This window comes from Lampetra planeri, chromosome 16 (genome assembly GCF_965212315.1).
Source record: "Lampetra planeri chromosome 16, kcLamPlan1.2.h2, whole genome shotgun sequence".
Taxonomy (NCBI): domain Eukaryota; kingdom Metazoa; phylum Chordata; class Hyperoartia; order Petromyzontiformes; family Petromyzontidae; genus Lampetra; species Lampetra planeri.
The window spans coordinates 966,918-991,960 of record NC_136122.1 but is presented as its reverse complement, the minus strand read 5'-3'; the positions used below and the strand labels follow the sequence as shown (position 1 = coordinate 991,960).

General features: G+C 42.4%; 1 protein-coding gene across 3 annotated transcripts; it reads left to right on the top strand.

Annotated features, from left to right (window-relative positions):
* Nucleotides 1–1,543: 1,543 nt before the first annotated feature.
* Nucleotides 1,544–23,667, top strand: LOC144722902 (alpha-N-acetylneuraminide alpha-2,8-sialyltransferase-like). 3 transcript variants are annotated; one of them, XM_078601307.1, is made up of 10 exons: nt 1,544–1,777; nt 2,191–2,333; nt 9,977–10,099; nt 12,580–12,672; nt 14,416–14,502; nt 15,671–15,812; nt 17,335–17,447; nt 18,412–18,504; nt 20,102–20,216; nt 20,738–23,667. In XM_078601307.1, the coding sequence occupies exons 1-10, from the start codon at nt 1,676–1,678 to the stop codon at nt 21,131–21,133; spliced, it is 1,407 nt and encodes a 468-aa protein (XP_078457433.1). In that variant the 5' UTR covers nt 1,544–1,675; the 3' UTR covers nt 21,134–23,667. The 3 variants fall into 3 exon arrangements, with proteins under 3 accessions (XP_078457433.1, XP_078457434.1, XP_078457436.1); XM_078601310.1 differs by having other exon boundaries at nt 1,562–1,890; XM_078601308.1 differs by lacking the exon at nt 18,412–18,504.
* Nucleotides 23,668–25,043: the final 1,376 nt, after the last annotated feature.

The window sequence follows — 25,043 nt, the reverse complement described above, 5'->3', positions numbered from 1 at the left end:
AGACTAATTTTGATTTTAAAAAATAGCTCAGATGCTCAGTGTTGCCGGTTTGCTGCAATGGGCACAGATAAAACAGCAGGGTCCCCATTTATGGGCTTCCCGGTTCGTGCCACTTCTTATCATCCCAAGCCATCAAGCCTGTTTTGTTTTCCAACTTTGTGCTCATCGTTTTGTTGCCCTTCTGGTTTTTCAACTCGCAGAACACAATGAGCACACATATGTCGACAAGTAACTATGACATTCAAAATACACTTGCATTTAAAAATAAAATTAGAAAAGGCAAATACACAACAACCGATCCTGGGCCTCCCTAGGTCGACTCAGCCTCAAATGAGTACCTGGTGCAATGTGTAAACATCGATTTACTGTACAATATTTATGACGATATTACATGCAAATGTGCTATATTTCTTCTTATTTATTAGTTTAATAATGCTTCAATTATTTGTTGAACCGTAAAACAATGTATAACACTGACCTATGTGCTTTTAAATACAGAATATTATTGTGTTCCGACTTACGAACGGCCCCCAGGAACTGAACTTTTCCGTAAGTCGAGGACTACCGTGTAAGGCAGCGTTCATTAAAGTGTTTTGCTTTTTGCCCTGTCGGAATAGATGTCACATAATATACACAAGCTGTATCATACAATTATATAAATACTATATATGCTGTTGAATGTGAAGGATTTAATTAAGTTTGTTAATGTTGCTAATTTTTACATAGCCCCTTTTATTTGTGTTTTTTTTTCAGTTCGCTCCCAATTACAATGGCAAATTTAAATTAATACTATGTAGTCGTAAATCAAGGCTTTAATTTAAAAAATGACCACATCTGTTTGCTATGTTGACATTGTACGTATATCGGGTGGACTGCGCGTGAAGCATTTATCTCGAGCTTTCACCGGCACGACCTTCTTCAGGAATTGAAATACGCAAAAATACGCAATCTCGCCTTGGATTCATACTTCCTGTTTGGTCTCGCGATTTTTATCACCATTCAAATGAACACATTTCTACTCTATTGATCTCCGATTGGAGATCCTGAGATGCCGACAACTTGGCCTTCATCCAGCAGTGGATGTTTATGTTTAGATTGTTGCACCTTTGCCCGTACCTCCGATTGGCACGGTTGGTTATGTGCGGTGCAAAAGAAGTCCACCGTACATACAACATGGATAATGGTTTTAACAATTGTCTGTACGTCCATAATTATGGATTTGTAGATGCTATTGCCGCAGCCAGATCTATGTATTACCGTATGTTGTACTTCTTTCGCACCGTACGTAGCCAAACGTGCTCATCGGAGTACTCTGGTTTCGGCCGAGTGCGCGTTCAACCTTAATTCCACAGGCCCCTATTTGGGCAAGGGCATCACCAAAGTAAATATGTACGTGTTGTAACAAACGTCCACGTTGGTTTCTGCATAAAGCAGCCCGACTACGACGTTCTACCCCGATAGCGCGTCAAACCAGTTTTTTACTGTTTCCTCTACGAGGAATTTCACAATCTCTCCCTCCCCACCCCCACGAGAGTGTCTCTTTACACTTTAAACATTCCGAACCCGCGAATAAGCATTGCTCAACTTGCACCCGGGCAACAACTTCCGTCTCGAGAGGAAACACAATGTCACTATGAAGCGATTTGCGTAAAGAAAACGCACGTATTACTGATGAATGAACGATGCTTATGTAATTCGTTTAAATATTCATAACCGTAACACCAGCCCAAGGTGCACGAGGCGGAGACGCAACGTATCGCGGCACGCAGGGGTCCAGGTAACACACCTGAACACCCCTGCTCTGGGCAGCAACGGCACGGCTCACACACGCCTCTCCCTGCTGCTGTTCCGCGCGAGTCTACACGCGGATCGAGTGTCGCGCCAAGAGTTGTGAGTCTAAAAGTCGAGTCCTTTGTCTCTCTGCTGTGGGTCCAGTCGTGAGTTTAGAGACGAGTCGGCGCTGTGAGTCTAGAGCTGAGTTCCTGTCTCTGCTGTGAGCATATAACCTCCGGCAGATTCCCTATGCTGTGTGGGTATAGTCGATATCTCTGTCACTGATGTGTGATCCTACAGCCGTGTCGTCTAATTTGTTCATTTATAGTCGAGAGCCGAGTTCATTGTCTAGCTGTGCTTTGTGCGTCTAGGAGTCTCGAGTCTGCAGTCGACAGCTGAGTCTCTGTCTCTCTGTAGCTCTCGCCACTGCTCGAAGGATCCCAGCGAATCTCGGCTGGCATGGCTCGCCTTCACGTGCGCCTATTGCTCAGCGTGGGACTGACCCTGCTGGTGCTCGTGCTCATGAAAGAGATCATCCGACTGGAGCTCACCCCCTCCAGGTGACTGGGCACCCACCCGTGTGTGGTCACACAGGAGCACCACTCAAGTGACGAACGCGCATGAGAGTCATTTCAAACAAGGCCGTAGCCATGGAGTCAACATTGGGGGGGGGACCAAATCTTCCAGGGTATCTGGGGGTCCCAACCCAGAAAAAGATCTAAATTTGAAAATTAATTTCCTGCCTAAAATATTAAAAAAATCACTAACACATGGGATGGACTTTTTCTTTATTTTTTACAATAATATCTAATAGTGTATTGTATTACATTGCTCTGTTTTTACTTTTTTTTACCATTTTTTGTTTAATTGTATGTAATGGCAGAGATTAGGGATTAATGAAGTACAACCATAACCACAATCATATAAACAGAAATCTATGCATTGATTTATATGAAGACAAGTCCAGATATTGTGGCCAAGGTTTAGCAAATTGTTATTTTTATTTACATAGCATAGCTAATTTTTTATAGCAATATATATTGGGGGGGACATTTTGAGTCCACCCCCCCAATATATATTATAATTACGGCATTGATTTCAAAGATCCATTTATAGTTAGCGCTGTGTGTCGGTAGCAGGTGGTCACTTTATCTGTCGTAGAGATAATCCAAGATAAATATACAACTTGAGTACAAAGTTGCGTTCCGTTAGGGACTTGCCCTATAGATACCGGCAAAGTGTTTCAAAAGATTGGCTAACACGCAGTTATAAATGTCAACTTCAGCGATAATTCATACCACATCTCTCTCACTTATTCCGTCTTGTTCATTTGAGGGCATCTCTCTTCTACCACCTCTCCCTTATATCTCATCTGAATGTATCTTCTGTCACCTGTCTACGTCTTAACACATTCCCATGATATCTCTGTTAGCTCATGTGAATGCATCTCCTACCTGATATTGTATCCGAATATTTCTATCATCACGTTATCTTACTATATTTTATCACTACAATTATATCGTATTCATCTCTCTTCTATAATCGCCCTTGTCGACATCTCTCTCGTTTCACGGCATTGCTGTCTCATCTGTATCTTTCTTTATGACCTCACTAACATTTATATTCTTTGTTTACACCTTTAATCTCACTATATCAATATGTAAGTGTACATTTGCCCTTTCATTACTACAGTGCTATCACTTGTCTATAACTCTTCTGCCAACTGATTACGAGGTCATTCAATGAACATGGAGCGGACAGCAGCACTGGACATATGAGTCTGATGTGGACTCGGCACAGCTGACTCGTCTTCGCTCAAGTCTAAAACTAATTGTATTTTTATTACAAAAGAGTGATCGTATTCAAGGTGGATCTAAAAAAGTTACAAGTCTTTGTAGAAGCGATTTCATTCACAGCAGTAGACAAGGTGGCATTGTCGTACCTACCAGAATTATTTTGTTGATTCATTAAGGAAATACTAAATAAGCAGAAAGTCGGAGCAGTGACGTGAATGAGACGTGTCTGGAAGGAGTTGCCTCATGAAGCAGTCATCACTCAAAGTGGCAGGTGAATTCGAGGGTAGAGTGATGGCGCCAATGTTCATAAGCTTAGAAGTCAAAAGTGTGTGGCCCAAGCAAAGCCGAGTCCGATAGAGTTTTGGAGATGACGAGATCGCGTGTGGCCATAGAAATGAGCCAGAGATGATATGAAGAGTGCAGCAGCACATGCTCATGGAGTTTTACTGCAGGTGTTTTATTTAACAACAGGCAGCAGTCCACGTGTAGGGAGATCTTCAAAAGACCTCGAGCTCCCCTTGCCTGTCCCTTAAATACTCTCCTGGCCCCTATGCTCCCAAAGCTTCTCTTAGCCGTTTCCTTTTCAAGAACTCCCGTGAATTCCCATATAAGCTCACGAGCCAATCTCATGCTCGCTCGTCGAACATACCATTGATTGTTAGTGGTTGCCCCGCACAATCAATCAGAATCAGTTAAATACAGCGACCAGCCCAAATGAAACCGTGAAACTGATGCTTAGCTTCGAGTAACGACTTCAATGACTGCCGAATAAGGATCACCCTTCGACGTCCTTTACAATTGAGAGGGATGCATGGAGTTCAGAAAGTGACACAGAGGTGGTAGAGATAGAATTAGATGGATCGTCACCATGCATGTGGAAAGCAGCAGAGGCCTAAGCTTGTGTTAACATCATAAAAGTCAGGCACACTCTTTTGAGTTTGGTTTTGGTGGGGAGCGTAGGCAACAGCGTTGAGAGAGCAGTGGGGGGTTAATGGAGAGCTGCTCAGAAGAGGTCACATTGTTGTGGAGTTTATGGTAGAAAATGTAAAGTCAGGTTAAAGAGATGACGGAAATTCCTGCAGCCTGCCTGCAGAGCGAGCTCCATGCTTGTAGAGGTGGTTGCCAGCGGGGACAGCCACAACTCAGGGTGAATGCCAAGTCTTAGAAAGCATGTTGAAATCGTGTTTTCTCATGATAAACATGCAAGGATAAAAAATACATATTTATTTACTATTGATTTTAATCTATTAAGTAGTTTAACACATAGGCTTTCGCGACCAATGTCATCCATAATGTTTTTTTGGGTTAGATTGTGTAAATATAAATGTGTTGTTAAACCCGCCGCTGCCCGACACAGCCAATTAGTAAGGTTTGTCACGTAAACAGAACATGTCAATTCGTTACTAGTACAGTACACCGCTGTGTTGAAGAGTAAATCCACAAATGTAAATTGTAAATCTTGTGGATTTGTTCACCAACACACCAGTGTGTTATACTAGTAACGAATTGGCATGTTCTGTTTATGTGACAAACCTTACTAATTAGCTGTGTCGGGTGGTCGCGGGTTTAATGACACATTCACGAAAGAAGAGTGATACTTAATACGTGATTTTAACCACTGCGAATTTTAGCCTAAAGTAGCTATGAGAGATATTATCCATTGCACAATTATAGGCAGTAGATGGGGGCAAGTCAAAGGAAGTAGTCCATGGGCTAGAGCACATAATCAGCACCACCTGAGGTTGCAAAACCTTAGTTACAACGATGTGTTTAATCGGCGAATACGAGTGAATTGTGTGATGACCCCATTCACTTTACCAGGTTATCACGTGATTTACTGTTGTGGGCCACATAGAGAAGTTGTAACCCCTCATGTAATTCCACCTCAGGTGGTACTGACACGTCTGGACCCATGGAATTAAAAGTGGATAATGAAATATGGCGGGTAAGAGAGAATCGTCAGAGTGAGGAGGGGGATTCCGAGAATGGGATGCTACTGTGTTTGTCAAGTTGACTGGAGACACATTTTCAGGGAAGGCTGATTTCTCAACTAAATTCAGCTTAGTGTCCTTGCTGGCCAGGGCACAAGTAGTGCATGGTAGTGAGCGATAAAAGTGGTGAGGCTCCGTTCATACCGCAGGCTGCCATGTAGCTATCTGAGATGGAGAAGAGGGGCACTCTACATCAGCAACACAAACCGAGAGAGGTCTCTTTTTGTTTTTTTGCTCTATTTCCCCCCGTTTTACCCTGATTGTACTTCATCATGTCATGCAATGAAATGTCCATTCACATTTCTTACAGAGCAGTAAAACCCTTTGTATTACAATAACAGCCCAACGTAGCACAAGATACAGAACTAACTACTTTTTTGAGACCTCTTCAAGGTGACCTGGTCCACACAGTATGGGACAGCATTTTACGACACACTCCGCCACTGAGGTTAAAGTTATTCGATTAACAACCTTACATAATTTAACTCTCACACCTGGAATTTGGCCAAGCTAAGTGCAGAAATAAATTTAATAATGATTTTGTTTTCGTATGCGGTCATTGGTTACTGGGCTGAGATCATCAACTCACTACATTTTAAAACACAGTTCATAGTAGTCATGTAGAGTTTATGACACGCATAGCATGAGTTCATTCTCAGGGAAGAGAATGATTTCGAGGTGCAGGAAACTTCAAACAATGCGGGAAGGCAGTCCTAACCAGCACCAACAATTACTCAAGCTGCGTGGCCTTAAATTTGGATGTTTAACATAACTCAGAAGTCACAGGTGGCTTCCTGCATTCAAACTCAGGGGACATCAGTCAGCAGTGCCAGGTCACCGCTCCGACAACCAAACCACTCGGCCACCTCACCGAGACAACTTGTGCTGTCACGCTTTGGATTTTTAGCAGGAAAGGGTGGAGCTTTCCTATTAGTTTCATAGCTATCGGCTGTGATAGCCATGTCTCTTGTGCAGAGCAGTGTTTTTTGTTATTAATGCCCCAACCCACGTGTTAACATTTTGGTGATTGGCAGCTTTTAACGATTTCTGAGGATACCTGCACGGGAAAGCTCACGCCACTCTGGCTGACTGGTGTTTGCGAACATCATCCTATTTTAGTTGTACGTATGGACTTTTAACTTCTTTCACACCGAACGTGGCCAACCGCGCTAATCGGAGGTGACTGCGTTAAAACATGGGAGAATCCGGAGGCCCTATACCGTGCTGAGGTGGCAGATACCCTTCACGGATGAGCAGATCCATTGAAAAGAGGAGTTCTCTAGTCCTATTATCGTCGAGAAGTATTATTCTTACTCACTCTTATCCACAACATGGTAGCATTAAGTTAACATGCAACGCCACCCATTTGTGAACATTCACAGATAATGGGATTGATTCTATGCACAAAGGCAGCCATGTCTGCGTGTCTTTTCCACAAAATCTTGCACATGAAAGGATTAGGCAAAAGAGCTTCATTGTGGTGGTTGTGTAGTGTGGTGTGCCATGTAGTGTGGTGGTGTAGTGTGGTGTGTCATGTAGTGCGATGGCATAGTTGGGTGGTGGTGTGTGGTGTGCCATGTAGTGTGGTGGAAAAGTGTGGTGGGGTAGTGTGATATTTTTATTTCGTATGGCTGATGTAGATGCACAGCAACAACTACAATTTCACATCCAGGTGGTCAAGTCAGATAACCGCGTCAGGAGCAGCGGAGTGTATCGCTGTGATGTCTTCTTCGTATTTGTGGATCGGGCATTACATCATTATATGTTGTATGGTCTGTTCTGGATGACCACAGTTGCACACCAAAGAGATTTCTATTTTCCATTTGTGCATCAAGTATCCGCATCTGCCATGGTTTGTGCGGATGCGGTTAAGGGGGGACCATGCGCTTTGTGGAAGATCAAACCCTTTTGCGTGGGGTCTTTCACAAGATGTTTGTTTGTGAGTTATTTTGAACTCCATTCAACTCTCCAGGCTTCATTGCGGTTGAACTCGCATTGTTGAAGGTTAAGCGCATGGGTCCTAAAGGTTTTGAGTGACTTCAAACGATGACAAGGGACGTTATTGAGGTCTTGATGAACGGGAACGCAACTGTTTTCCTCGATTCGCAGGACTTCCCGGATGGTTGCAACATTGCGGCGGATGGTTGGGGAAGAGATTTGTAGTGTGGTGGCATAGTGGGTTGGTGTATGGTGGACTGGTGATGTAGTGTGATGGCATAGTGCGGTGGTGTAGTGTTGTGTGCTATGTAATGCATGTATGTAGTGTGGTTGTGTCGTAGGATTGTGTATTATGGTGTGCCGTGCAGTGTCCTTGTGTAGTATGGTGGTGTAGTGTGGTCGTGTAGTGAAGTGGTGTAGTGTGGTGTGCCATGTCGCGTGCCGTGTCGTGCCATGGCACAGCGTGGTGGGGTAATACAGGACACCCTTGAATCTCGCGGGTTTATCGTTCGCTTTTTTAAGGCTGAGGCGACCTAGGGGAGGCCCAGGACCTATTCAGATAATCGCCACTGGTGTTGGGCGTGAGTAGGAATCTAACTCGGGTCACCGAGTTCGTAGCGCAGCGCGCTAATCTTAGCACTACCGCTCCCCACTCGCAGACAAACACACACACACCCCTGCTTTGGATCATCATCATCATTTATAGGTACAGTATTTATTCAGTCTTTATATTTCTATTTATTGTCTAGAAATGTTTTTCGTATCCGGTTTTTACATGTTTATTTCAAAAAATGTTGTGTTTTTTTTGCATACAGTACAGTACTTATATGCTGTCTGTTTTGGTTGTCGTGTACCCAACCCCATTAGTTAGGTAAGACGTACGTAATGAATATTGCGCGTTTGGCTTTCACGGCATTTTCAAGAACCACGTAACCCCCACGATATTAATGAGTCTCCTGTATTCTATGCCATGGTTGCAGCAGTTAATGGAGACTGCAGCAGCAGAAAAAATTACACCATCATATTCATGACCATCTTATGATCATCAATCTTCATTTAAAAAATATTTTCATGATTCGCCAATATTTATCGACTGCTGGAAAATGACCTCCCCACGCTGTCAACATCCCACATAACTCTGCAATGCCAAAATCAATAGTCAGGGCCGTCCATAGCGGTGGTTGCGCGGCCCGGGACAAATACCACCATGCCCCCCGAAGCCTTCAAACTAAACCGGTAGTATTACATCTGACACCGTAACATCAAAGTGAGCCCCCCCCCAAACGTGGGGCCCGGGGCAATCACCCTGATTCACCGTACCGTTGGGACGGCTCTGTCAGTGTCTTTCACGTGTGAAATGAGACAATTGGTCCCTCTCCAGTGGCCATCCCCTCGGGTGTATTCTCTTCTTTTGCTGCCATCCATCACTGTAGTCTGATCCGCACGTACACTGCAGCGCCAGCGAGCGTTGGCGGATGACATCCCCCTGCCAAACCCAATGGGAGGGAGATGGTAGTGTTCAGCAAGTGTGTACGTGAACTTATCTGTGTGGACCTTTTAGTGTCACGGCCTCGCATGCATGAGTTTGTTCCAGGTATTCCCATGTACAAAATTCTCCTCAAGCATTCACTTGTCAAGCATTCCAAATTAGTACTTTCCTGACAAAGTGTCTTGAGACTCTGGATAAATCACATCATCAGCAGCATCAGCCACAGCAGCATAATAATAATGATGATCTCAAGACTTGTTGGCATCATACGCATATTTTATTCATGGCAATTGCAGTTAGCTGAATGAAGTTAGAGAAGTGGTTCTTAACCTTTACTGCAGCCTGCACCCCTTTGGTTCTCATAAAGGGCGTCTCATACCCCCAGGAGGTGCATGCACGCCAGGTTATAACCACTGATTTAGAGGATACTACGTACAACCACTGCTAGGTGGAAATTCTTATCCACGGAAATGTTGTGACTAATTGTACAACTCTAGACACATATCACAGGAGTTTTGGAGTTTCAATTCGTCCTGCAGATAAAATAATTTGTGGATGGGAAGTCACAGGTAACAGCTCCTCCGAAAACCAACAAATGTGTGACTCTTGGTGGAATGTAAATGGGAAGATAATTGAATGTGATTGTGGTGCTGTCAGAAGCAAAATACAATCTAGATGGGTAAATTATGACTGTTCTTCAAGTGAATCTCATGCTGTACAGTAATTATAAACAAATCAGTATAGTCCTGTGCAATGCATTTATTGTAAATTGTTCATTTCATGACTACTTTCCCACTCACTCCACCGACACACACTGACCAGCGCAGTAAAGTACAGTCGAACAAGCCCCATGACCGATACAGCATGAAAATAACTTGGATTGAAGCAGTGGATTGAAGCAGTGGATAAAGTATTACTGTGATTGCTAATGGCCTGAAACAGCTGTTCTATAATTCGCAAATATATGCTGCCCTCTTCTTTTTTAATAGGCACATGAAATCGCATAATATGAATATTTCAACACTCAAATTATTCTCCAACCATACATCGGAAAACCAAAACGTGGCAACGGAGAACCGACCACCAAGGAGGCACATGAGACCGAGACACAGGTGAGCTGAGCATGTTCGTACTGCGAGCACAGAAGGAAAGGTTAAACCTCATCTGTTCATTTCCATCCTAGCAACGTTGACTGAGCTTATGCCACACAACCGGAGCCCACACCCATGATCTTTTTATGAATATTATCGACATCACAACAATGCTTTACAAGTGCTGTTTTGTAGCATTTTATATTTTATGGACATTGAGAATGTTGCTCTCCATGTTAAACCCGTGTCAATGGGAAGAAGTTTTCGATTTGTTTTACAGATGTCATCCAAGCACATACACATAGAGCCATGGGAATGTCTAGCTCGGTACAGAATTTAAGGCCAGATAATCCATCTGCTAGATAACAATTACGATGTGAATCAGGCTCCAGTGCATTTCGAAGAAATTAGTGGCAGACCTCTCCACTGTCAATGATGTCCACCCACCACTACTAACAACACACAAGCCTAAGGCACATCATGAACATTGTTAAGCAATTGCTTTATCTTTCCCTGTTTTTTCTTCTTTTAAACCTCGGTCTTTAAAAATATAAAGAATTGTATTCTTACTTAACTGGATAAATCTCAATAAAAGTTCATTTATGTATTCCCAGCTCTTTTCTATGAGTTGCCCGATGGTAATAATGTAACCGTTGCAACACCTGCCCTATACTGGTGTTCCCTCAAGATAACTTACATTCTGAAAAGCTACAATTGCATGGAATGTTCAGCAAAAGCAGCCCTCCAAATGTAGACGTTTCATTTATATTCCAATTCCACAGCCGTGGCTGCTGTTCTCTACCAAATGCAGTCCTCTCCTCCATATTTCTATTGGCCATATTTAACGTCTCTTTTGCTGCTTTTGTATATTTGTACTTTGGTTCTTTTTTTCTTTCTCTGGTATTCTGCAACTCAAGCCAATTACTTTTCGCCCTATGGGTTGATGTTTTCTCAATGACTCCACCGAGTCTCGTGGTTAAACCAGTTGTGTCAGATGTCATGCACTGAACGTATGTGCCACTGCAATTCTTAACTGGTTATAAACCAGTTTTCTTAGAATTCCTCTTGCCACTATCTCTCACAAATTAAGAGGACAATGCTATGCTCTAGCTCCCTATTTCTATCAGCAACTTATTTTAATCTGTTTGTGTTTGACACTGTCTCTAACACATTTTAATGTGATTTATTTCAGCTTAGCCTGCATCCTCTTCTAATTTTTATTCTCAGCTATTGTTTGATTCAATTTCTGACCTTAACTATGGCTTTCTTTTCTTTTAACACTGACCGATGTGTCTCTTTGGCTCCTTTCACAGGGAAATGAAGGCCATCATCCGCTTGTAAAATGTCATGATGTTAAATGACTAGAGTCGTCCATCTATTTGCCTTTTAACTATCCCAAGGGCAATAATAGGTGACAAAGCCTTTGCCGTTGCAGCAGCAACGTTTTGGAAAGACTTTGTTTCCTCCCTTAACATCGTACATTTTCAAAAAAATATCCTGAAGCAGAAAATTAATGCTGGATACAACTGCATTTGCCAATGTAATTTGTAACTTTCATCCTTACCCATGTATCGATCGTTCAATTTTTATTTGCAATTTTATTGAGGGACTGTGTGTTGTCTTGTTGTGATTTGGATCTGTTTTTTCTGTTGTTTTGCTGCCTAGCCCAAGCTTCGGAATTGGTTTCCTTATACAATTTGTACTTATATACTTTATTTAACGTATTTATTTTCAGTGATGTTTACCCTTCCTATACTTTGAACTCCTGTCGTTTTTTTTTATTGTTTGCTGTTGTAACGTTCTAATCCGCCCCTACTGGACATCTGTGAAAATAGCTCATTGGATTTCTCCAGAGTCGGCCTGGTTTTGTACATTGACAGCTTCGAATGAAAACTCATAGGTGTGGGAATTTTTACGAGCTATGAAACTTTAAAATAGCTAACTTTTATTTATTATTTAAATAAACAATATTTATTTTAATATTCATTAATTTTCATATTCATGAGCCAAGAACAACAGTCCTAATGAGCGTTTGACCGTAACGCCTCCTCAGGCCGGACTTCAACACTTTGCAAGCTAACAGGAAGATAAGCCTTCGGAATTATAGTAGATTTGATAAAGCACATGCATGTAATATGGTTCAAGACAGTTTTTATAAAACATACTACTACATATTATTTTCTTTCTTATGTGTTTACCTGCAATACACAATAATAATCTACATGTTTATTTTGCCTTAAAATTAAAGCATGTAATCAAGTAGCTTGCGTTTTTTAGCAATGGCTCTCTTCACAGCACATAGTGAGGTCAGAGGAATACAGCTGTGAAGAGGGGCCATTGCCAGAAACGTTGCCTATTAGAAACATTGAGGCAGTGTTATTTTAGGAATGTGTTGAGTGTTTTGTCTTATTTGTGCTTGTGCACTGCTGCCAATGCAGCATTACCAAGACATGTTTTATCTTGGCTTGCTGTTTGAAAAATGGTGCTTTTGTTTCTTTCAGTGCGAGACGAGTCAAAAAGATCGTCCACGTGCAATCTGTGACTTCGTGTACAAGACCCGAGTTCATTCTAAAACCCATAGCGCTTCCTATAAGGTGCCACGCATAAGCACATCACATGACCCTCACTTCCTGCTGCACCTCCAAAGCAGGCCCTCAGAATCAACCTCCGCAACAGTGGATGTGATTACACACAGGCAGAGATGTTTTTTCACAGTTTATGTTAAGGCAAAGGCCTTCTTGAAGGAGGTGACCTGCAATGCTGGGATACATGTGTGTTCACACGAAAAAAACATCCTCACATGTTTAGATAAAGTAGCTTTTGGCTAGCCATCGAACTAAGATGGTCACTGCATCGCTCGCTTTCGGATGCGCTTCTTTGAAACTGCTTTTTGTGTTTAGTTTGTTGTCCTTCCCCCGCACCTCTGATTGGCACGTTGGCTATTTACAGTGTAAAAAAAGTTCACCATACATACAACATGGATAATGGATTTTAACAATTGTTTGTACGTCCAGAATTATGGATTTGTAGTTACAACATATGGTTGGCTACGTATGGTGCGAAATAAGTTCAACGTACATACATATAAGAAGTGAAAAACGTTTCTGAGGACTTGAATCCAAGTGATAGGCAAAATCCTCCTCAAGACTGATGTTTGCACATGTTTAGCCAACTATAACAGGGATAGGGTACTGTAATGTGCAAACCATTCATGACACAATTCTACATGGACCTAATTTAGTGGGAATATATAAGATCATGATTTGCAGGGAGAGACATCTAAGTTTGATGTAGTGGATTGAATCCTTTTTTTTTCTGACAAAAATTATTCGACTATCCTGCTGAAGTGTTTCAGTATAAAGAGGCAAGTTATACACAGTACAGATTTCCAACAGAATATGCCACATAGGCTTACAAAGATATGAAATGACCAGAACCACAAGTATATCGCCACAGTCTATACACCTGACAAAGCACTGACAATTCAGCAAGAGACAATTGCAGAGTCGGTTGCCTTTTTTGACTTTGTACAGAAATATGTTAGAATGTATTTAAATGTATTACTATTAACTGGGTCACCCCATTACATGCAATACACTGATGATTGAGCTTAAAATGTGAAAAATGTTATAACAAAATGTGAACATAGTCACCTGAGCGTTTCACTTTGCATGAAGTTGATAGGATGAAATAATAAAATCCCTATTTTAAATTACAATAATAGCATTCTTCAGGTGGCACGCTGGTATAGTGCTTCATGGGGAGGAATTCATCCCATGGGTTGACAAAAGGTTGTACACACGATTAATATGAATATGTTTTATACCGGAATATAATTTAGTACATCAAATGGAATTTGGCACGCGTGAAAATGTGTAGACTAACTTGTAAACTTGTGAAACAACTTGTAAACCTCCTTTGTAACCTTTCTGAAATGATGTGTGAACTTGTGGTCTATCTTGTAAAATGTGTGAACTAATTTGTCAAGGTTCTATTCGTGCACGTGGCAATATGTTCAGGAGCTAAATGCCAATGTCAAGGTTTTCTAGCCACGAGAGGGCTTCAGGGGATAGTCTGTGTAGTTTTGCCATTCCTTTGTTGAAGGAATGCAGCCTATAGTTATTTCTACATGGTCCACAGCTTTGGTTGCATGGCCGGAGTTACACTGAGGCCTGTCTTTAATTTGGCACGTATGAAGATGCGTGCAGTAGCCTGTTGATGCCCGTTTATGTTGTGATGATGGTGCTCTGATGCAGTGCATTGTGGACAGTGCCTCGTGAATTACCTTGTGAACATGTGAACCAACCTGCACCCACGCCCCGTTGGATGTGTGTTAGTTCTCTGGATAACTCCCTGCTTAAGGAAGCGATCAGTGTGAACAAAAACAAGTGGAAGGCCAATGCGTCTAAAAAAGAAGCCTACAGGTCAGTGTGTGTGTGTTGAATTACATTACACGCACGATTGTAGTTGCTAAAATGTATGGTATTAATTTTTTATTTATTCTCCATGCCAAATTTGGTAGATATCACATGTTCCCAAACATATTGCATATCCAGTACCTGTGTAGTGTTGTACAGACGGACTCTTCAACGTCTTTTGTAGCACACACTTTTATTCGTCTTATTAACACAGTCCCTATGCACTGAGGGGTATACGGTCCCCTCATCCGTTACACTCAGAACGTACAAGCCCCCGTACCCTACAGGCTACTTAATATCCTGCTCTTTCAGTGTCCTCTGACTGGACCTAGGGAGATGTCTCCCGACCACTGGTTACTCTGAACCCTAGCCCTGATAAGGGCTGGAGGGCTTGGTCCAGGGTCCTAGGCTTCTTCCGCCGTCTTGGGTCTTCGTGTAGTCCAACTCCCCGAGAGCTCTCAGCGCTCTGGCTTTATACTTGTTCGTGGCCGGGTTGTCCAATCCCCGGCCACCTTGTGGAACCCTGTGATTGGTCGTTCCCAATATGCTTTTCGATCCCAATTCACCCTATCTGACCCTGACCGTTTGGTCACGCGGGAAAACCTTGTTTACGGTCAGCTCTCACAGCTTGTGAGACCCTGACCGTTAGTTTGAGCGGGAAAACCTTGTTAACGATTTGCTCTCCGAGTTTGTGAATATCGAGTGGGTAACTCTACTACACCTGTACTGTATGTAGTTATATAATAAGAACGTTGAATGCTTCATCCTTAACATTTTAATGTAATAGAACTGGATATGATTCATATTTTTTTGGGGGGGGTTGAATCCCTTCCACTCCATCAGTGTTGCCAACTCTGACAATTTCTCACGAGGTCTGGCAACTTTTTGGAATTCCACAATGACAATATATTTTTTGTTAAAGCGGCGAAGAACAAATCTAACGAGGACATTATGCAGATGTAGGAGCAATTTCAGGTGTGTATTAGGAATATTCCATGAGTTCGCTAATGTGCAATACCTGGTAAATTGTCTCGGGACATATTTGATGACTGTACAACGACTATCTAGCATCATGTCGTGACTTTTGAGATCCGTTTGGCGACACTACTCCACGTAATAACCTCTGACCTCAAGCCCTATTACCACGTGTGGCCTCTGGCACTGCTGTGTGCAGGATCTACATGAAGTGCTTCACGGATGGATCGTCAAACATTGTGGTGACGCAGAATAACTCTCCGCTCGGCTCCAACATATCCTACCTCATTGGAAACGCACAGCTCACAGTTGGAACTGAATTAACCAACATCATTCCAATGGTAACTGTTCAAGAAGACAAATATCCATAGTGCAGTAAATCCAATGTGCACGTGAAAATTAAGCCCACCATCATGCAATTGGAATACAACACCGGCAACATTTTATGTGTGTGGCATCTCAATGCAACCGCATCTCACAGCGCATTATATAAGTGAGGGGCAACATTCGCGAAGAAGATGAAATGGGAGGTGGGATGAGCACAGGGATGCATTGGGAGGGGTGGTCCAATAAGTCCAATGGGAAGCTGGGGCAGCATCAACGAGTCCCAAGGGCAGTCTGCCCCAGGGGGGTATGGGGGGGGGTGATCTACAGGGACAGTCCTTTCCCCTCACCACCCTTGTGAGTGGCAGTTCAGTGGTATATCAGCAAATATTATTATAATTGTCGATGGGCAGACAAGAGCCCCGAGGCATATCTTGTGGTGTAGTGTCATAATGATGACAGTGATTTTGAGTTGATATTTTGTAGATGTCTGAACTAAGTTATCAGGTGAATCACAGTATATATTGTATTGAGATGCAAAACAATTATATAATTTGAAAGAACCCCTTTTATCCGTGATGCCTAATGTCCACGAGGATTGGGCCGATCATTCTTCATGTTTTCTGCAGGTTGCAACACTTTGCCAATCTGACGGTGGCACAAGCCAGTAATCTAGCACAGTGGTGGCGAGGTTTGGTGGATCATACAAATTTTGTTAAACTCCCTGTCAGTGTCAAGGTTCCCACACCCTGACTTGCCAGGTGGTTCAGCTAATGCGGACTCCATCTATTCCATCTGTATGGGAATAGAGTGTTGCCCACTCTCAAATGTAAACACTCATTAATTGGCTTAAACCATCTGAATATATAGAAGGCCAGAGAGCTTGGGCAATTGTTGGTGCCGGCACATCGCCCGGCTACTGCCTTTCCGCTTGCCTGTGGTTCCTCGTGCTTCTGAGTCGTAATAATGTGCACATTACAAGGTGACATTTTTGTGATTATAATCCACTGTTGGATGAAGACCTTCTTTCACCGTGCTGGATGTGGGGTTGTCTTGTTCACCACACTGGTGTGTGTGTGTGGGTTTGTGAAGGGGAAGACCCAGGACCAGTTCAGATACCACATGCTGTTTAGCACGTGCAAATGATGTGAGCCGTGACCAGGTATAAAATTTGAGTAGCTCGGATTTAGTGCAGCTTGATAACCACTGCAACACCAATTGTTCCACAGATTGGCACTTCCTGTTATCCACGATCTTGGATAAACTCACCTTTTTATCCACAGCACCTGTGGTGATGAGGCCATCACACAAGGGGTGGTGATGATGATGATGATGGCAATGGTTGAGGTGTGCGTCAAATGCACTACGATATGGCACTGCATGGAGGAGTGGTGACAGAGGTCATTCCATTGTGTTTTGGGAATAATAACAGTACCTCTATGAAACACATTCCAAATCTTTGTTTCTCATAATTGCGTGTTTTGATGTGTGAAACCCTAAGCTGAATATTTTTGTCATTGTAATTATTATTGTTTCCAGACATTTCCTGGACCTGACATGAAAATGAAAACATGTGCTGTAGTGGGAAATTCTGGGTTTCTGCTAAACAGCAAATGTGGAAAGGAGATTGATAAGTCAGACTTCATAATGAGGTTTGTGATTAAAATCCACTCATTGAACCCACAATGCACAGCACTGCCGGTAGAGGTGCTTCCCACGTCACAGGGGTCGTTGGATTGTTTTGTGTCACACTTCACGCTGGTCAGTGCGGTTTGGTGAAGGCAGGGAGAATAGCCATAGGGGTATATAAATTACATTACAACAGAACATTTATATGCACTCCCCTTTGCTGCGCACCACAACCCTAAAGCCTACAGCAACTTTGCGTGCATGGTCATTCACCCAATTGGGCACCATCAAGACTCAACTTTGCTTGGCTTCTGAGATTCAATGACGATATTTGTCTTAGTGCAACCTCCCAGTTGATGATGACTCCTTGAATAACGTGAGACGTTGCTAACCGCTGTTATGTAATGTAACACCATACTGTATGAGAAACGTATTTCCCCAATGCTCTATTCTGAAGGTCCATTGTCTTACATAACAATGTTTATTTCTGGATAAAAAAGAGAAAATAAATTTAAGCTGTCAACGTACAAATCATATGATAGCTGTATAGGGTCACCTCTTCACCAACCCGCATGGTTGTGATTAAAGCTACCTCTGCTGCATGAGGCACAGACATGCATGGTGCACATTTTTTTAAAATCACACGTCAGATGCATGCATTCTCCTACATACTGTAAATATGTGCTGCAACTTATTTTACTGCTACAGTTATGCTGATTGACGCGTAACTGTTATGTGTAACTCCAAGTTTTGTTTTTATCACTGTATGGTATTTTCCAGGTTATGCAATCGCGTAAAGTGATGCCTATTCATGCTACTCTTGAGCAACACGCCACCCATTAGGCTTGAGTGAAGAGGCCTTTATTTATTTCATTATATCACTTTTCTTGTCACTTCACACGTGTGTGTGTCCAAGTCCAAAACGTGAAGGAAATGCCCCTTTTTAGATTCATAGTACGTCTTTGGTTTTTGTTGTTTTGTAACCAGGTGTAACTTGCCAAACATCAGCAAAAAATACAGCTTGGACGTGGGTGAGAAGACGAACTTGGTTTTTGTGAAGCCATCTCTCATTGTCAACAAGTATGTGTGCAAGGGAAATGCAAATGCCCTTAAGCAAGATTGTCATTTTTAAAAAAAGTGGCTGAAACCCCATTCTCATGTTTTATGTCATCACACTTACTGAGCAGCACCTTTTTTTAATCTGCGGAGACCCAGTAGGTTTAAAACTACTCCAGAGTTTGCTTGCTTAAACAAATTCTTATACAAATGGCAGCGTCTTCATGCACACATTAGCACTAGGTGGTTTCTCCTTTCTATTGGTGGACTCGAGTCAGTAATTGGAATTCTACATTTCTATGAGAAGGACCAGTCTATCCATAGTAAGTCCACTCTTAACGTTCCACAAAGTGGTACTGATTTAATTGACCTTGGAGGATAAATGTGTTGAGTTAACTGCCGGAATTGTAACCTTCAGACTGCGAGTCAAACGCTGATACCACAGCGCCCCTTGGCCAATCGATGTGCATGGACAGTCCCGCAGCATCTGAGTGAAGACAAACGTCATATTCTTTGGGTCTTTCGGTCAAGTCACGCAGATAGGTTCAAAGAAAATAACAAAACAAAAAACTACGACGTTTCGATCGCAACACAAGCGGTCGTCATCAGGAAAAGATGGGTTAGCTTCTAAAGAAAACTTTTTATAAAGGTTTGAAATTGGCGTAGCCCAAATGTCAGCAGCCAATGTTAATGTAGGTGGTGGGCAGCGACTGCGGCGGTGGTGGGTTTTCCACCAATCAAAGGGCTGCCAGGTAAAAAGTTGCTTGTTAATGTAAGATCGCCGAGCATCCTCTACGGCGAGCGCGCCAAGGGGGCGATGTTAATGTAAGAGATTAGCATGTTAATGGGAGATCGCCGAGCAGCAGTATTAGTGTGAGAAATTTAATCTGTTAATGTAAAAAATCAGAGCCGACAATAACAACTAACATCGGAAGGTGGTATGATGGGAACATCACAGACAGTTATGACTTAAACTGGTTAATAACGTCCTTCCAATGATTGCTCAGTTTGTACCCATTTTCGGTTGAAATTGTGTCCGTGTCTATATATATGGATGGCATGAGTGTAGCTGATCATTGTTTTAATGCGGTGGTCTCACACGAAATTGATTTCTCTAAGACGAAGGAACTTTGCAAACCCACTGGCTATCAACAAAGATTCGTTCATGTAGCCATGAACGAATCTTTGTTTAGTTTGAAAGCGACGGGGGGCCCACATGGCGTGATTGGCCCTGGCCTCACATCCCCCTATGGACGGCCCTGGGTACAATGATTGACGTAACTGCATTGCCATCTGCTGACCACCACGTAGCACAGCTCTACGGCCGCCGATGACCTAACGTATGTGACGGTCACTCATCCAAGCATCCAGCCTCAAGCCTGCTCAGCTTCTGAGATCTGAAGAGATCGGGCGAATTCTGGGTGATTCAGTCATGTGTCCGTGTGGCTGTTTAATTACTCTTTGGCACCACGTCCGTGGAAGGAGTGCGCACTATTTTACTGATTAAAGCTTGCTGTGCGAGCTGTTCTGTCTCAGCACTATGGTTCTCAGTCACCCCACATGTCGTTCTCCTGTATGACTGGCTTCATTAGGCTTGACTCTGCGAATATTGCTGTTGCAGGTACTCGGGCCTGAGGGACAGCAGGATTAAATTCGTGGAAGACATGCAGAAGTACGGCAGTGACTTCCTCTTCACTGCCTTCAATCACTTGACTCACACCAACCTCGCTTACAAGGTATTGGTTGAATAAGGAAATTGTAGACTACTGCAATGATTCAGACATATTTCATATTCCTAGTTTCCATAATTGTTTTCACAACAGGCGAATCAGCATGAACAACATTCGTCAGTGTCGCTGCTGCTCAAAATAAGGTGCTTAAATTGTTTTATATCTATTGATATATACCATATGTATTAAAACATTCTCAGCTTACTCAATACATCCCAAATCCGTACTAGGATGAACAAACATCCATCCCCAATATCTCCCCAACCTTCCTTTTAATTTCTATTGGTTTTTGTATCTGGACCCATCGTGTAACCGATAAACTCACGATACCACATCCACGTAAGACACCACAATACGGTGCATTATACTACATGTGGTTATGAAAGCTATTGATCGACAAATAACAATTTTCAACAACAACAAAAAGAACATTGGAAGCATCCATGAATTTACTTCATATGCCAGACCTCTCTGTATGCAGCCCCAGATGTGACTTCGTGACTCTAATTTCCCCACATCTCTCTCAGGCTTTTTACACCATGGATGACTTTGCCACAGGGCAGTCCATCCTCTTCCTAAACCCCAATTACTCACGTGGGCTCAGAGCACTGTGGAACCACCAAGGCCTTGCTTCCAAGTACCTCTCCGCGGGCCTCCACATGACGAGCGCTGCCCTGGAAGCCTGCGAGGAGGTGCACCTCTTTGGCTTCTGGCCCATGGAAATCGCGTCGGTGAATCGCCGTGGTCGCCGGAGCAGAAGGTCCAGGACCTCCATCGTGACCGTCCGGCACAGCTACTTTGAACAAAGCGACCAGGAATCAAAGGTCAAGGAAGTCTTTGATCTCAAGATGGAATTTGCACACCTGCTGAGGCTGCACACCAATGGCATCATCCGTCTCCAGCTGGGCGCCTGTGCGGTGTAATGTAAAGTTTAAGGTAGCAACAACCGCTGAAATTTTGTTGAATGCTTTTAATGTAACTCGCGTAACAATGGGGCATATTGCTCATACTTGCCACAGTGAGCTTGGAATCATTGTATTTAAATGTTTTTTAAATATATTTTTGGAAGATGTTTTTTTCTCCCAGTGTCTCTTCAAAAGATGAAGAATCCATTTGGAATTCTGACAACAGTGCGCCCCCTTGTCAGAGAATGGCTATGGAACAGATTTTTCGCAAGACTTCTGAAAAAAATATTATTTTTGTATCCCGAACACAGGAGTTAACTCTTTCCAATATACTGTTGAGATTGCTTTTTCTAAGACAAAGTCAATGCATTTTTTTACATTACAGATATATTTAATTATAGCCAAATTAAGTACCAAATGTAATTTTGGTGGAGTCATTGGTGACCTGGTTGAGACCGTTAACTCGGTACACTTGAGAACCCAGAGGCAGCTGAACCGGATTCAAGCTGAAGATCTCAGTGGAACCTGACCTCTGAACCACCCAGCCGCCATGGTATTGTGGGATTTTAAGTGACTTCCACACATGATTCAGCATGAATGCGATGTCTCATGAATAGAGCACAATATTTGCAGGAACATCAGTTATTTTCTCATGATGCATTCGATAAAGTCGTATTTTATTAATTATACATCTCTTCCCGCTAATAATTGAATGAGACTGCTTCCGTTCTGATTTAATTGACAGAGCTATATTAATTAAAAATTCATGATTTTCTGCAACCATTCCACAGTACTGTCTGTACACAGTATTTAAATATTGTCACCATATGAAAATGCTCGTAGTATTGAATTTTAGGTGGAGGGTTTTGTTTAATGTTTTTGTCAAATGCCTTAAGTTATTTTACATGACGCTGTCTTACAAAATGTGATATATAAGTAGATTTCTGTGAAGGAAGGGACATCTCGATCTCTCGCAGCGACTTGGAGGCGGCAATAAGTGGGGGAAAGCCTCACTCATTTCTGCTCTGCCTAACCCAAGATTGATGCACAGAAAGTTTATTTAAAAATGAAGTGCATTTTTTCATCACTGAGAGGTAATAAAGACTAAAATTTCGCCAGCTGGCCTTATTCGGGAAATAATACATAATCTTGATTTGAGGCTTGAACACGTATGCCAGGCTCTCAGGAGGAATGGATATTCTGACCGCACAATCCGCAAAGCTGTATCCCCAACCATGGGTAGAGAACCATCTGAGGACCCAATCAAAACCATCACCTTACCATACATAGCAGGGGTCACCAAAAGGATTGCCAAAATCTTAAACAAACTCAAGATCCAAGTTCGGTTCAATACAGTACACAATCCGTGATTTGATCCCATCGGTGAAGGATGCGATTCCGGACATGCAATGTCCTGGTGTCTATAAGCTGAGTTGTGTCTGCGGCAGCAGTTTAATTGGTGAAACGAAGCGACGTGTCTCAGACCGGGTTCGCGAACACAAAGCGGATTTCAAACACGGCAGAACCAACTCCTCGGCGGTGGCGAATCATTGTTTCAATGCTGTGGGCACACGTGACATTGTTTTCTCCGAGACCAAGGTGCTCTGCAAACCCTCGGGCCACCTTCAGAGATTTGTTCATGAAGCCATCCAGATATACAAACGGACAAAACTTTAATCGAGAAGATGGATTCAGATTGAGCAATCATTGGAAAGATGTGATAAACCACGTCAAGTCTGAACTGCTATGATTTTCACTCACCCACCCGATTGTCGTCCGATTACGACTTGAACTACAAGTCCATTTACGTGCTAATTTCTCTAGCCCCACCCATCCATGCACGCCACAAACCTTCCCCCCTCCCCTGTGAACTCCCAGAGCCAAACTCCCCCCCCTCTCCCATCCCGTGCCTATATAATGCCACAAGAGCAGATCATTTTCCTGCGCTCTGGTGGGATGAAAGCCCAGCCCTTGAGTGAAAGCATCGGCCGCACTGTGGGCAAGAGTTACTCGTTTGCTGGATTGTATTTGTGTTATACATGTTCACCAGTTCGGAACATGGTGTCAGGTAAGGGTCAGACTGCACATGGCTCGGGAGTGGTGGATTCAGGGGTGATACAAGTCCTCTTTAACATTAATTCTTACACTTGCAGATGCGTGTTTAAAATTCTGTAGCCTACTGCAAGATAACTGAAAAAACAATTGGTGGTACTTGTTTGGTTTGGAATGTATCAGCTCCAATACTGCGTTTAAGCGAGACATTGAAAATGTACTGCACTGCATCGATATACACGTTGTGCATCTCATTTAAATAATTTACCCAGCATATGAGAACTAGAAGCATCTCCAGATGCTGTACATAGCAACATGCATAACCCAAACCTTTTTTTTTTTATAAACAAAACCATTTAAATGTAATGCATGATACGCATGGAGGTTGAGTTTGCAATAGATCTTCAGCGAAAGGGGCATTGTCATGTGGACTGATGAACGTGTTCAGTATTGGCGTCTTTTGGAATAAAAATGTGTTTTCAACGATTCTCATTGAGAAACTTGTAGAGTGTTCTATTTTCTATCAGAGTAAATACTCATCTTCTTGGTTCTTTCGGTAAAATCACGTAGAAGAGAAGTAATAAAAGAATACAAATAAAAAATAATAAAATAATTCTCACGACGTTTCGGCCACAACGCAAGCAGCCGTCCTCAGGTGAAGAATGAAACACCACCAAGCTTGGAGCGTATATTTAAGCTGGGTTGGAGGGGGGGGGGAAGAAGAGCGTCTAGACAAAATAATTTGCATATCAAGAGGAATTTAGCATATGGAAAATGCGTAGGAGGTGGGCGGGGGGGGTTTCAAATTAATATTATGCCCGTGCATTATGCAGGATTAGCAGCATCAAAGGGAGGGGGAAGGGGGGTAGCATTAACAAAGGAAAGGAATGTTAATAGTATGTAGCTGCAGTTACTAAACAACCACGTAGAAAACTAAAGTATAAACTACATAAACAACGAAAGTATAAACTACATAGCATCATCAGTATACTTACTATACTCTACAATAAGCTGAGTTACTAACAGTAAGTAATACATTACAATTCTACGTCGTAAAAATTATATAATATGCTTCCATCTAAACTTTGTTCTCTTACATCACTTTCAGACCGCGTTCCACTCACTGGCATTGTATTCTCCGCATGGAATGGATTCTTTGCTCCGCTGCAAGTTTCTCCCCACGACTCACCCATTGACACGACGGTCAATGGTACAGTGTATAATAACAAATACAAAGTAATATATTGTATCGTAATATATAGTATCGTAATTGTATAGTAAACATATAGCAGCGTGATACACATTAGGGTGGGTAGAATAATACAGTGTTATATTAAAATGTATAAGGTATAGGGTGGTTTATAGCAACAGTATATAATTTAATGTTGGGTTTGTCTATGGCAGTATATAGTACGGTGTAGACTCGTGTGATGTAAGAGAACAAAGTTTAGATGGAAGCATATTATATACTTTTTACGACGTAGAATTGTAATGTATTACTTACTGTTAGTAACTCAGCTTATTGTAGAGTATAGTAAGTATACTGATGATGCTATGTAGTTTATACTTTAGTTGTTTATGTAGTTTATACTTTAGTTTTTTACGTGGTTGTTTAGCAACTGCAGCTACATACTATTAACATTCCTTTCCTTTGTTAATGCTACCCCCCCTTCCCCGTCCCTTTGATGCTGCTAATCCTGCATAATGCACGGGCATATTAATTTGAACCCCCCCCCGCCCACCTCCTACGCATTTTCCATATGCTAAATTCCTCTTGATATGCAAATTATTTTGTCTAGGCGCTCTTCTTCCCACCTCCCCCCCTGCAACCCAGCTTAAATATACGCTCCAAGCTTGGTGGTGTTTCATTCTTCAC